Source organism: Ambystoma mexicanum, chromosome 9 (genome assembly GCF_040938575.1).
Source record: "Ambystoma mexicanum isolate Mex_15411 chromosome 9, UKY_AmexF1_1, whole genome shotgun sequence".
Lineage (NCBI taxonomy): Eukaryota > Metazoa > Chordata > Amphibia > Caudata > Ambystomatidae > Ambystoma > Ambystoma mexicanum.
The window spans coordinates 451,307,872-451,322,428 of NC_090931.1; the positions used below are offsets into that span (position 1 = coordinate 451,307,872).

A 14,557-nucleotide genomic window follows, 5' to 3' on the forward strand; every position below is an offset into this window, starting at 1 on the left:
CGGAGGGCATAAGTAAAACAAAAGCGGCAGGTGTATACAGTCAAAACAAGAACAGCCACTATACACATGCAATCAGCCACTTAGTACAAGTAGTAAGAACCTCGGGGTAGATAGAGCAAGCACAGAAAAAAATAAATCCTGCGGGAGAGCAGGCAGAGACACATGGACCCAAGCACACAGCAAACACACGGAAGCAAAGTGCACCTGAAGCTTAGCCGAGCAAGCGGAGCAGCGGATACCCCACCCCCTGCAGGCTCGGGAGCCGCTCTGCACAGACACAGCAGTGCAGAATCAGCAGAGGAGTTGAACGAGGCTTTCGCATGGACAGCGATCCCTATCCCAGACAGCACACACAAGGCGAGCACGCTGCGAGCAGCCGACGGGAGCATCCTGCGGCGCCGCCGAGCTGCTGGGGCATGGCGAAGAGGAGCTCCCTGACCATCCGTATTGTGGAGGGGAAGAACCTGCCTGCCAAGGACATGTGAGTACACAAGGCGCCCGGGTCAGCCGGGGGCTGTATGCAGGGGGTGTTTATACCTGGCGGGAAGAATATGTGGGTGGACGGGAGAGGGGGAGATCATATTACCTTCTAGGTCCCTCTTCCTCGTCCCAGTAGTTTCACACGGACGGGTCTAGCATGGCACGGGTGTCTGTTTGTATGAGCGCCTCATATTGGCATAGAGAGGGGGCTTGTGTGTGTATACAGCAGCCGATGGTATGTGAACATAGTTTGTGTGTTGCAAGCACATAGCAGGGGGCTGCCGGATCATGTGGACGTAGCTGAAGGGTGGGGATCCTTAAAGTGTGGTGCGCTAGTTGGTAAAAATAGGAAAATATAAGTGGAGCCAGGAGTGGCATAATTTTAACGATTACTCTTGGTCTGCTGGCTCTGCTGCTTGGAGCCGTGCTGTGCATGTTCGTGGGGAGGAGGACGGGGGGCTGCTTCTACACTGAGCGCTTTCTGTTCCTGCTCAGCTGTCCGTGTGTGGATCTGTGAACGCATGCACGCTAGCTGGTGTGTGTTGGTGGTGGTATACCTCTCTCGGCGCTGCACTGTGTGTGGGAGGTGGCGTGGAACTAAGCTGCCCGGGCTATACCTGTCTGGTGTCTGCCACTGACTGAATTTTGCAGTGCTGTGGCCCCCGTTGCGTTTGTTGCGTTGGAAGTGTGGACTATACTTCTCTGCTGTGTGTTTATGTTTGTGTGTGTGTGTGAGGGAAGATCGCGCTGCCGTCTCTGCTCTACCGGCTCGGCTCTCTGTGATGATGAGAGCGCACCTTGCAGTTGTCGCCAGCACTGTTCCGGACCTGTACACACATTCACAACGTTGAGTGCCAATGCTATGTAATATGAGCATTTTTTCAAGCACTAAATGTGCAGGCCAAAAAAGAAAAAAAAAGCATAATAAACAGTTCAGTGGCACCTGCTGACCCATAGATCCCTTCTGACCTAAATGTGGAGAACACAGACTACTGGCAATGCTGGCACCAGGCCCTTCATTCCGTGCCAGAAAAGAACTTGTGGTGCTGAGGCTGATGAGAGTGCAGCGAGGAGCTCCTGGTGAGTCGAGAAATTGAGGCGTGACTTACTTAGCGTAATGGTCCGATTGACTCTAGGGGTGGTAGACAGTCCCTAGAGTCAATTTAGTCTGCGCCTCGAGCAGTGCCAGATTTAAGGCAAAGGGCCCAGTGGGCAAAAATACCAGAGGGACCCAGGTGGGCATGCCATGGAGGCGGAGCCTAGAGTGGGCAGGGTTTGCACAATGATGCATTTTTGGGACACATGCTACTTTTTTAAAGTTGGCTTTTTACAGTTTTCTGTGTTGTGGGGTCTGACTCTAGCTAGAGCCAGCTGGGCCTCCTCCCCAGGTTTTTTTGTCAGTAGTGGTAATATTGAATGATCAAGCCTGAAGCTAACATTGGAAATGATAGGGTTCAAGACTCCTCTAAGGTCATCATTAATGTTTACCTGAATGGTACCGTCTTGGTCCAAGGCCCTCAGGCCAATCTTCTCCTCTTTGATAGACACTTTGCACGCCTCATCAATTTACTTCCTTCTCCTGTTGTCCCTTCTCTTCCCTCCATGGCTTCCTTCCCTCCCAAGGCTGTCTTCTCCTTGGCTACATTGCCATCTCCTTCTTCTTCTTCTCCTCGGGCTTCTTCTACACTTCTGCAGGGTGTACCTCTGATTTGTACCCCTCCCGGAAGTCTTTAGAGGACGGCAACCTTCTCCATATTGCCACTCTTAATTCTTGCTCAGCTGTCAAACACTCCTCTGACATCTGCCGCCTCCTGGAAGAACTCTAGATCAATGTCCTCGGCTTCAACGAGACATGGTTCACGGCCAGCTCTGTCACAAGCTTTGACACTCTCCTCCCTGACAGCTACAAGATCTGCTCTGCGCCCACGTCCAAATGTTCCGGAGCGGGGGTAGCCCTGATCTTTCCTGAGTGGATTCCTGCCTCTGTCATTCCTACGCAGGCCTACTCCTCTTTCGAATGTCTCGCCTGCAGGCTCTCTCTCTCCTAGCTATTCCCTTATTGTGGCTACCATCTATTGGCCACCTGGGCAGATCTCCTCCTTTCTCTCTGAGAGGGTGGACCTCTCCTCTTCCCTCCTGGTCTCGACCACTCAACTCCTCCTTCTTGGAGACTTTAACATCCACCTGGATGCTTTCTGTCCTTCCTCTGTACTCTTTTGCGACCCCTGCGACTTTCTCTCACTCTCTATCCACCCCTCTGGCCCGACTCACTCTGCAGGGCACACTCTTGATGTTCTGATCTCTTCAGACCTTCCCCTCTCTATCCCTCTCACCATTCCTCTCTCATGCAGTGATCACTTTCTCCTTTCCTCCCAGCTCACTTTCTCCACCTCTCAGACCAAGTCAACTCCAGCACTGCCACCTACCTTCTCGGTTATCCGACCCATGAAGCGTGTGTCGGTTGAGGTTTTTCGCCGCCACTTTCTCACCCCCCACCCCATTTGGCTGACTCACATCCTGACACAGCACTCTCCATGCTCCACACTGCTATATCTGATAACTCTCGATTTTCTTGCCCCCGTCGTGAGGATCCACTTGAAGCCCAAAGCCAAGTGCAACTCCTGGTATGACTCAGACCTCGACACCCTTAAACACAAGTGCAGAGTGGCTGACAGGAAATGGCATGCTTCCAGTACATCCTCTGACAAACTGGCCCGCCGCCTGCTCCAAAGGCAATACCAGCTCTCTATTCACGCCAAGAAGAGAGCCCACATCCAAGTCTGCGTCTCTGCAGCATCTAACGACTCGCCCAAACACTTTAAAATCTGCAAGGAGCTGGCTACACCTGCTGCAGTCTCTACCTCTCCTGTCCCCTCCCAGACCTTCTGCATGGCCCTGGCTTCTCATTTCATCTCTAAAACTCAGGACATCCTGTCCTCTCTCTCTTCCTCTCACCTTGCCCCCTCTACTCCATGCTCTTCCTCTGGCCCTTCTTTGGCCACCTCTCATCCTTCCTTCTCTGCCTTCCCCCTGTTCTCCCCAGACAACCACTCCTTTGCCACAGGAGCCTTCCCTTCCCCCCTGTAGCACTCCTATGTGCACCCTCTTCTTAAGAAACCCAGAGCCGACCCCTCCTGCCCGGCTAACTATCGCCCAATCTCCATTACTCCTTCCAGGGCAAACTCCTGGAACAACTGTCCATCTCCCAGTTTAAGCTTTACACTGTATCTGTTGGTTGTCTCCATGACCATCAGTCAGAGCTGCCAGAAGCACGGAAACTGCTCTCCTGAACATCCGTGAAGACCTGCTCTCCCACCTCAATTCCAGCACCCCATATGTCTTCATCTTACTTGATCTCTCTTCTGCCTTTGAAACGGTCAACCATGCCATCCTGCTCAACCGTCTCCGTGATAACCTGGGTATCACTGATAAGGCTTTGACTTGGTTGACCTCTTTCTGCTCCGATCGACCCTCCCAGTTCCAACTTGGGACCTTCCTCTCCTCCATCTCGATCTCTACCTGTGGTGTTCCCCAGGGGTCTAACCTCTCTCCCTGGCTGTTCAACCAATACCTGGCACTTCTTGCCCACTGCATTGCCACTCTCTGCCCCAACTTTCAGTGTTATGCGGATGACACTCAGTTATTTTAAGACTCCCCTCAGCCACCTATGCTTCTTCTTTCATACCAGACTGTCTGGCCGCAATTCAGGAGTGGTGAGCCACCAATGATTTCTGCCTTAATGCCAGTAAGACCAAGATTCTCTTCATTAGCTCTCCTGCTCACTCCTTTCCTGTCACTCTCTCGCCAGCCTCTCTTGGCTCTCTCCATGCTCCCACCTGTGAGGCTAAAAACCTCGGGGTCATCTTCGACTCCACACTCTCCTTCTCTCCTCACATCTCTGACATCTCTAAGAAGTCACACTACCAGATTCGCCTCCTCAGAGGTATTCTTCCTTTCCTCTCCTTCCCCCAGAAGCTCACTGTCTCCAGAGCTCAGGTTCTCTCTAGGCTGGACTACTGCAACAGCCTCTTTCTAAATCTGCCTGCTTCTACTCTCCGCCCTCTGCAACTCATCCAGAACAGGACTGCAAGACTTGTCCGTAGCATCAGGCCCATGGATCGTATCTTTCCTGGACTGAAATCTCTGCACTGGCTCCCAATGGCTGCAATGAATAATTCAAAACCCTCTGGATTGTCCACAAGGTCTTCTGGGGCCTGGGGCGACAAATACCTTCAACTCTCTCTTCCTAAATATCTTCCTTCTCGGGCTCTTCGCTCATCCGCCTCCAACTCCCTCAAGGTCCGTTGCTTCTCCAAGCAACAAGTCGGTGGTATATCTCTTTCTTCGGCTGGGGGCTCCGTCTGGAACAGCCTCTCTGCCTCCCAGAAACTTGAGGAGAACCATCTCCAAGTCCAGAAGCACCTCAAAACCTTCCTATTTGCTTGGACTTTCACTGCTCCTCCTCTCTCCTGCTGAACTCCTGGCTTAAACTGAAACTGCACTGGTCACCTGGCTACCCTCTGATCTCAGGCCCAGGCCCCCTCCCTGCCAGTTGCACACCTGCACTGCCCCTGTGGCAATCCTTGCACTCGGGGACTGTCTCTGTATCCCTACAGCCCCCTACCAGCACTTGACACCTAATGTCTGCACTTACCCTTGCACTTGCCACCAGCTTGCTGCACTTTTACTTATTGCTTTATTTATTCTATGTATTTTGCTGTCGTTCAAATGTACTGCACTGCCCTATCCCTCTTACTCCCACACTTGCACGATCTCAATGTCACCTGGCCTAGAAAGATTGTTGTCTCCGTCTTCCCCCTGTTCTCCCTTCCTTGCCTTGTTGCACCTAGAAACACTTGTGTATAAGTGCGTTATAAATGCCATATCATATTATATCATTGCAAGAGCTGATTTCACTGGATCATTCCTACAGCATGCAGAACCATTTAGCATGCCCCTGGTGTTCTTACCCCGCACACTTGAAATGTCATTGAACATCACACATTTAAAGGAGTTCATCTTTTAGCATCAAAACATACCAGGGGTTACCGTTTTGGTGGGTGCTGCTTCTGGCACTTGAAAGACCCTTTAACTCCAACCCACCACCTCCATATATCTACCAGATCCACATGGGCCCTGCTGCAGGGCAGTGAATGGAAACGGAGAGTGAATAAGGGCAGGATAGTGAGGCAGAACAGGTAACATGAACACTGATGGGACAGGAGAGTGGAGAATGAAGGAGGGCAGATGTGTGAGGAAGAGATTGAGAGTGAGGGAAGGCAGGGGATAAGGTGATTGAAGGGAGCCAGGTGAAGGTAAAATGATGAATGGATACAGAGAAGGAATGACTGCAAGAGAATTTGGACTATAGTTAATAAGGCACATGAGTGAGTGGAGATGCAAGGTGAAGAGGATTAAAGGTTGGGAAAATAGAGAGCAGGGAGCCAGGAGTGTAGGGAGAAATGGGAATAATGGAGGTCAGGGAGAACTGAAGAGTAAGGGTGGGCAGGAGAAAGGGAGAGATGGGAGGCAAGTGGGTGGGGAATGGGCAGTGGAGGGGCAGCAATGTAAAGGCAAATGCGGTAACGTGGGTAAACAAGGGAGGGAAAATGGAGTGAAGGAAGACAGGTGAGTATGCGAATAGCAGCAAAATGAGGAAGAGAGCAGTATCTTTATAACAAAGAACCTTTGGCAGAAATGGCGAAGGAAAAGGTGCGAGGGGATTAAGGGATGAGGCAAGAACAGAGGATGACTGTGATAAAAAGAGCAGAAAAGAGTGGAATAGTAGAGAAGAAATCGCTAGCAAGCAATTGATAAATGAACAGGTAAACAGTTAAAATGTAGCACCTTTGATAAGAATGTATGCACCACCAGTGTCAACTTCATTTCAATAAACCGATTAGAGATTGATGACCCAGAGACAGGGGTGCCGGGGTAAGGACTGTTTGTCCCTTAAAAGGTGCAACTGGTGGGTGATAATAAATGGGAGGGGAGTATAATGCTGCATGCTGTCGAAAATAATGTCTCAAGCAGATTACCTTATTTTGAATTCTCATTCACTGTGAATACCTTTTTTAAAAACCAAATGATATTGATTTTAGGTCCACATTAGTTTGCAGGCTGCTACTGTAATAGTGCATTCAAGGTGGTGAAAATAAAGCTATACATATCTTTTTGCTTGATCTATTTCTATAATAATGTATGTTATGTCAGGTTGCTTTCTTATGTGATTTGTGTACTTTCAAGGAATTGATGGAAAAACGATTTCGTTTTTGGAATCCCAAACCATCAAACATATTTATGTGACCTATCTCTGGGAAGATATGTTATCAAGTGCTTAAATAACAGCCTGGGTCTAAATACTGATTTCACCAATTTAAGGAAACTTATGATCCTGGCCAAATAATTAAATCTCACCGTGCTTGATCTGCTGACATTGGGTGTTTGCTAGAAGTGATTTAGTTTGCAGTTTTTGGTATGAAGAAAACCCCTCATGGTTTACTAAACTATTGTGTTGTATATCTATAATAGTGCATATTTATATATCGCACAGCATATTATTCTCTTGGCTTACACGTAAAAATGACTTTTAATGGCTTTACCAAGGGTATCCAAGAGAATTGAAGACTAATGTCACTACTTGTAATGTAGTTTACTGTGATGTCACTACTGATCATGTCAATCCATATTGTGCAAATTAAGGTTCTGCATATCTTTTGCTGGACAGATCCGGAAGACACAATAAAACATTTCAATGCCTTGTATGCCTAAAAGTCCCACAGTAGAACCTCAGGTAGGGGGGCCACATGCAGCTGCCCCTATTCTGACTGTCTTACTACACAGCAAAATATTTCTTTCATGGCATTAAATGTGCACTTTGCTATGTGTGCATATTAAAGGCTGCCCTTTTCTGGCTGCTGTCACCTTAACTCAGTGGTATTCAAATGTTTTCATGCCACCCCCCCTGTAAAACAAATGTTTCAGAGTCCCCCTACCTAGCCTTGGTCCCCTGTGGGGGGAGCAAAGGGTGTCCAGGGTGCGGGAGGGGGGGTAGGCTCTTTAAATTATAAGCAGAGTTTCCACAATTAATATTTTTGATTAAAAGCAGTCACCTTAATCCTTTCTTATATTAAAAACGTTAATCCTAATCTTATTTTAAAGTGTTTGCCCACCCCCCTCCCCCCAGACATCCTTCGGGCCCCCTAGTTTGAAGGCCCCTGCCTTAACTGAAGACTTTAAATGTGTGCTTGGCAGCAGGTTACAGATTGCCTTTGATAGCATCCAGCAGTGTTTACACCTCTTTGCCTTTTAATCTGGTTTCATCTGTGTTAGCACCTGGCTGACAGAGCAATTACTAACTTGTCAGTGTCAGTTTAGTGTTTCAGCTCGCCTCTGGGTACCTTCCTTTGTATCAATTTTTATTTAAGCAACCCAAGGGTGCCACAGACTGTGTCAACCCCTCCTAACTGTAGGTAAGGGGGTGGGGTGCAATCAAATGTTTATCCGTGCCCCGTGAGTGAGCGCTAACGCTGCTCCTTGGTATTCCACTGTGCCTGACTGCCAGCTAGGAGGTAGGAGGGCATGTGTGTTGTGGCTGGTGTGATGAGATGGGAAGGTGTCGGGCCAGGAAACTGTAGGGCTCCGGTCGCCTTTTGTCTGTTAGCCGAGTGCTAAGTCTGCCTCTGACCTCAAGTCAATTTCTTTTTTAGGACGGTGCTACATATATATGCAATCACTCACTGGATGTTAGGCTGATCTTCAGCTAGCTCCTTGGGCAGCGAACCCTCTGCCACCCCACCAGATTTAAGGTGGGGCATTGGACAGATAAGAAGGCAGCAAAGCCCCTAGTCCATGCCCGGTGCCAATGGGTGGACATGGGGGCAGATGCTGAGGGTCATCTTCTTGCATTTATCCCTGATAAACCTTGGTGTAGTTCCATGATGGTCCATATGTGTAAAACTCATTGCCAATGCAGGGAATGTATTACATGCACAGCTCGTCTCTGTAGCATCCACGCTGCAGCGTTGTGCAGTCTCCGGAGGTGGGTGCGCAGGTGTTTACCAACAGCTATGTGTCCTCTGCATAGTTGAAGTATGCACTCGAGAGAATTATAGAAACTTCGCTAATGCAGAACATGCATTTTAAACAAGTTGGGCGAGGGTACTCACCTTTATATGATCCCACATGTAAACTGTCAAAATGTATAACAAAATGGTGGGATAGCAATTGCCTGCTCTGTGTTCCAGAAATCATTTGATCCAACCTTTAGCAGGTCCCATGACCCTATTTGGTTCAATTTGTCAGGGAAGTTCTGACGAACCATGATTTGTAATGCTGCAGAGATGTCAAGCAATATCACAGCCTGACACCGCAAGCATCAGCTGGCACCCTCAAATCATGAACCATTGCTACAGGCACTTCCACGGTGCTGTGCAAAGGGAACACTCCTGCCTGGTTTAGACAAGGAATGTTACTATTCTTCCCCCAATAAATTGGCTTCTACAGGGCCACTTGCTAAATGAGTTTTGCTGTGTGAGGGATTTTCGAGATGGGCCCCTAATTTGTCATCTTCTGTAATGGCTTTGGTTTTTTAAGCAATGGTATGATTGTGTAATGTAATATGGTATTTGTATGGCACCTGCTGTCATGTGTTATGGCTTCGAAGTGCTCTGGGTGCAATGGTCCTTGGGCAGACCATGGTCTGAACAAATTAGAAGCATTGGTGAATCACATTGCATGCAAGTGGTTGATATAACTTATACAGTAGAACAGTTAATATTATGTTACATTGAAGAATTCTGGGCACAGTTGCTGTTTCATGGTTGCACATTGTGTGGCCCTCAAGATGTTTTAGAGAACAATTCCCATGATCCTGCCCCATTGACTATGCTGACTAAGATCATGGGAGGTTAAGTCCAAAACATATAGAGAATAACATAATAAGTAACTATGCTTCAGACAGAGCAGTGTTCATGATTTTCAACAATGGAAGTAAGACTGATTGGAAACAGTGCCTCATAAAGACATCAGCTGGACATAGATTTTCTCTTCTCTAACAATCGCCTTTTCCCTTCTATAATCAGTATGCTTTTAGGATCAATCACCCGCACTGGTTTTAAAAGAGGCAATAGACTTCAATATTTGTCTGTTCACTTTTTGATCCAATGTATTTCAACATGAACAATAGCGTCTTCTTTATGCAGGAATGTGTCCACTTCACCCCATTAGTAAAATGTTTGGAGCCATTTAAAGAATATTTTTCAAATTTTTCAGAATTCTCAGATACATTTAACTTTCTAATTATTTTTAGCTCAGTTATTTCGTCAGCAAAAAACAATACCTCAATGGAGCATCGTCAATGCTTTTATGGTAATAAGGATATTCAAATAACCTGAGTTCCTGCATTCACACCTATATATGAAATTAAATTCCAATGCAGAAACATCTGTGTGTGATGTCAAGGCACCATGTGGGACCAAGCCTGATTTGCATATGGTCTTTCCCCTTCTGTAATAGCTTGGCAGCGAAGAACGATGGTCTGGAGGGTTGCCCAGAGCAATGCCAGTGGTTAAGATTCATTCTAAACCTTCCAGCCATCACCTCTTTGTTTTTGCTATGTCGGTTGCAACCTTATACAATCGAACATGGCATCTTTTAGCAGGCCACAGCAACAGTACATCATTTGCTTTCATTTCACATCAGCCCATTATTACACCCTTTAGCTCAACATCACACAAACTCACCTGGGGGGGTTCCTCAAGGCTCATCCCTCTGTCCACTATGACCCCACTCATGAAACCATCAAGTGGCACAGACTCACATGCTACAACTGTGCAGATGCTACTCAAATCATCCACAAAAATCAGTACCAACAAGAACATAGACCAAACCCATGTCAACTACCTCTCACAACTCAACGCATGGACGAGTAACAACAGCCTTAAACTTAACCCGGGCAAAACTGAAATGATGATCCTGCCCAAGAAATTTTTTATACAACCGCATATACATGGCCTGCTGAAATAGGTACCAGACGGAAATCATCCAAAGGAGTTAAAAATCTCACAGTTTTGATGAACAATGACCTAACACTGGAACATCATTTCGGCACAGGACCAAAGTAGTGCTTCTTCACCTACATACTATTAAGCGGATATTGCTGATTCTCACTTTCCCACACAGAACACTTAGCATATCTTTCAATATGTCAAAAATAGGCTAAACCAACACTATCTACTTTGGAATGCTTGACTACCTCAGCAAAAAAAGAAACAGATCCAGAATTCAGAAGCAAGACGCCTCCTAAGATTCAGAAAAACAGAATGCATCACACTTACACTAAGATCTCTACACTTGCTACTTATTTTAAAATACTTAGCATGTTCACAGAGCAATTCACTGCAGAGGAGCAGATTTTCAACACGAAAACAATCTCCATCTACAGACCAAAAAGAACCATATGGTCTAGCAAAGACAAACCTCTTGGACCCAAGCAATATTTGAAAAAAGAAATAGGAGATATGAGTTGAGGCTCACATCAATAAAGGCCAGAGTGGTATGGAACATGCTCTTGCTGTATAGAAGACAGGCCACCACAATTCAACATATTACACAACCCAAGCAGTGACAAGACCAAATCAATTTTGTTTCAATGGGCTGAACGATGCGAAAAAACCCTAGGAGAGCTTAACACCGATAACAACACTCTACAAGTGAATCCAAATCATGTCCAAAAAAAACTGTGGCTTCAAGACTGGATAGACACTGTAAAGAGGTTCGAAGCATGGAAAAATAATCTGCTACAGGACCTCAAGCGCAGATTTTGCAACAGTGTCATTGAAACTTGGAAGCATCTAACACTTTTTTGGCCGGCATTAAGAGCCCTGAGAACTAAACATCTGGCAATCCTTAATTCCAAAAGACCATCTACGTGTGGTGAAGAGTGATGGAACAAACAAAAAATGAACTCTTGCTCTGACGTTCTATCTGGATCAAGTGAACAAGCTGTTAGCAAAGGACGGCATGGTCATCAAAACTCAGAATGCACTTAACAAAAAAAGAAAGAAACAAATAAATAATTGATTCTTGGAGATTGAATATTTTGACATCAAAAGATTGAGCTGAAAAGACTTGTATGACATTTGAGAGTAAATGGAATGTATTTTTATGACATGAGAGATGAAATGGAATGTATTTTAAAAGTTTGTAATAAACTGAATTAAAAAAAAAAGGATTATAACGATGAGCTTTCCAAACATCTCACACAATTCTGGAACTCCCTCCCAAAGGGAATATGCGCAATCGAGAAACGCACTAAAACATGACTCTTTGATTTGGTGACCTAACTCGCCAAATCATTGGCCATGTCAAAGAGAAGCATGCCGCATTAATGAACAAAGGTACAGCACGAAGTACCGGGCCTCGGCAGAATTTCCAGGTCACTTGATCCACGCGGATTGGCCTGCCACTGAAAGACAGAACTAACATATTTAACCACCCTACATTGGGAAAGTTTACTCAACAAACCGCCTGTGCAACAATGATTCAGTCCTATACCCTGGTAGAAGGATTGCCTCCTTCTTCCCCACTAACCCTACTAAAACTCACCATACTCTGGTGACACACCACACACCGTCCAACTATGCCACCAACAGATGGCAACCACAACTCCCCACATCTGCACTAACACTAAACAGCAAAACACCACACCTCCTCATTAACTCACATAATCGCAACATGTTCAATGAACCCCTAAGCCACTGGCCACAATGCCTCCCATACAGACTCAGGTGCCCACCAATTCATACTAACTAGAAGAAAACCCACACACAGCGCCTGGTTTTTCTAAATTGACACGACCAACACAACAGCAAAGGCACGTGTGCCCTTTCCCTCTCCTCCCACTAACAAACCCAACCCTTCCTCTTTTTTTCAGATCCACCTGAGCTCCCAGAGACCATGCAAATGACATCAGTGCACAGTATAAAACCCATTAACATAACAGTACATCAGACCCTATAATTTCTCGTAGCCTCTTTCACCGCCCACCTCGGGGAATGTTGTATGTTCAGATCAGGTTGAACATGTCTAGAGGTCCTTGCTTGATGAACACTCATAAACATGACTTCTGCGTATGCACAGCCCTGACGTGGGGGAGTATGTGAGATCTCCACAGCTCTTGGATGCTCATCAGGGACATTTCATAAGGCACAGAAAAGGTTATGGAGTGCCACAAGATGAGTCCCCTCTTTGTCTTTAGCCTTAGTTATGTAGTTAGAAAGTATGATGAACAATTAATGCACCCCTTTGCCAGCATGCTGCATCAATTGCTTTCATGATTTTAAAGTCGTTATGCAGCCATTCTATCAACAATCTCCACCATGCTGCTTTCTAGGTCTAGGGAAAGATGAAGCTGAAATCCTGGGAGTTGTGGATGGGTGTTACAAGAAGATACCTGGACAGGGCTGCTATCAATGGTGCCTTGTGTGTGGTATCCCTCACTACTGTGAGTTAAACAGTAACCACCTCCTCTTCAAATGTGTGCAAACATGTGCCTGACAGTCTCTTAGTACAGGCATGGGGCCTGTGGTAGGTGCTGGACAAGCGGTTGTAAAAATATTTGTGTTTTACAAATAAATTATTAGCTCATATAAGGGTGACATGACTCGTTTTATGTCCCCAATCTATACAATTCCACCCCACAATTCTGAGCAAGAAAACAGTTATTTCTCAAAACTCAAAATGTCTTTAAATAATTATATTCAATCTAAAGAGCGGTGGTCTCCAGCTTTTTGCCAGGGAAATCACCATAATGTTACATGCTCAAAAGCAACTGGTCAACAAAACAAACATTTACCTGCCTAGATGAATCTTACGACTGTCAATTCAAACACGCGTGCTTTACCATAATCAATTCTAGATAAGAGTATACTCTAAAAGATGGTAGGATTTCTAAACACTTCTGCTGCTTATCATTCTTAACTACAAAACCATTTCAGCATGAGGCATCATATCGCAGTTTAAAGATGTCAAAATGCCGTCTACATTTTCCACATTGACACCCACCATTTACACATCAAATTACTTTCACTCCATTAAACATATTCATGTAGCTTTCAATCTATATAGATGTACACCTTTCAATGTACATGTGTGCAACTTTCAATGAAGATGTGTGTGCAACTTCAATCTACTCCTATTCATTTATTTTCAGATTTTGTTGCTGGAGATGTATTATTCTTCGTTAAACAGTACTATGTTAAAGCACCCTTGCCCTTTCACTTTAGACATAAGTCTGCCTGTGCATTTCAAGATAAGGAATTGCATGGGTGTAACACTTTGCACACTTTTCTGTGATTAGAATAAATCTCTGTGCTAATTTCTGTTGCTAAAACATATGTGACTAAGCTTCCACAGGCTGCAAATTTGCATGATATCTCATTAGAAAATAGTGTGATAAGGATTCTATTAGAAATGGTGCTTGATTTCACAAAAACACTCTGCATTTGAGTAGCAAAAATGTTGTCAGCATCACAATACAACAATGTTTAGCGCTTTTTTGAAATAAAATCTCACTTGCATTCAGTTTCAAATAGAAGAAACAGGGCAATTTGTTTACTACAGCAACTGTGTTCCTGTCAGATTAGCATCCTCTTGGCTCCCACCCACTTTAATTGCCCAAATTCTACCACGGACAGCACTAGGGGTATTTTGGAGTTCTATATTCAGGTTTCTGTACCTACATTTTAAAAGTGGCTTCTTATTTTTGGATCATGAACTGGGAACCCCATCCATATCTCTCTGACAGGGCTCCTTTCTCCAACCTGCCTGGGAACCAGTCATCAGATGGTTTCAGCCCTACTCCCCAGCTACCTCCTTCCAAATATGTGCATTAATATTCTTCAATAAAAATTTTCCAATATTAATCAGTTTCTGTACTCAAGCAGTTTTATAATCATCTACTCCTCCGCTCATCTTGTCATTTTAAAGAAGGGACACTTCTCAACAAGTCCCATGTATGTAAAGGTGGGAGGGAATTTCACTCCTAATCTTATGAAGAAGCTTTCTTTTTAATGAT

General features: G+C 45.5%; 1 protein-coding gene across 1 annotated transcript in view; it reads left to right on the top strand.

Moving 5' to 3' along the window:
* The first annotated feature begins 208 nt into the window (after positions 1–208).
* LOC138488168 (ras GTPase-activating protein 4-like) overlaps positions 209–14,557 on the top strand; it is a 1,092,176-nt gene continuing 1,077,827 nt past the window's right edge. The window contains exon 1 of the mRNA XM_069614957.1: positions 209–481. Within this exon, the coding sequence (XP_069471058.1) occupies positions 321–481 (161 nt within the window). The 5' untranslated portion in view covers positions 209–320. The remainder of the gene's footprint in view (positions 482–14,557) is intronic.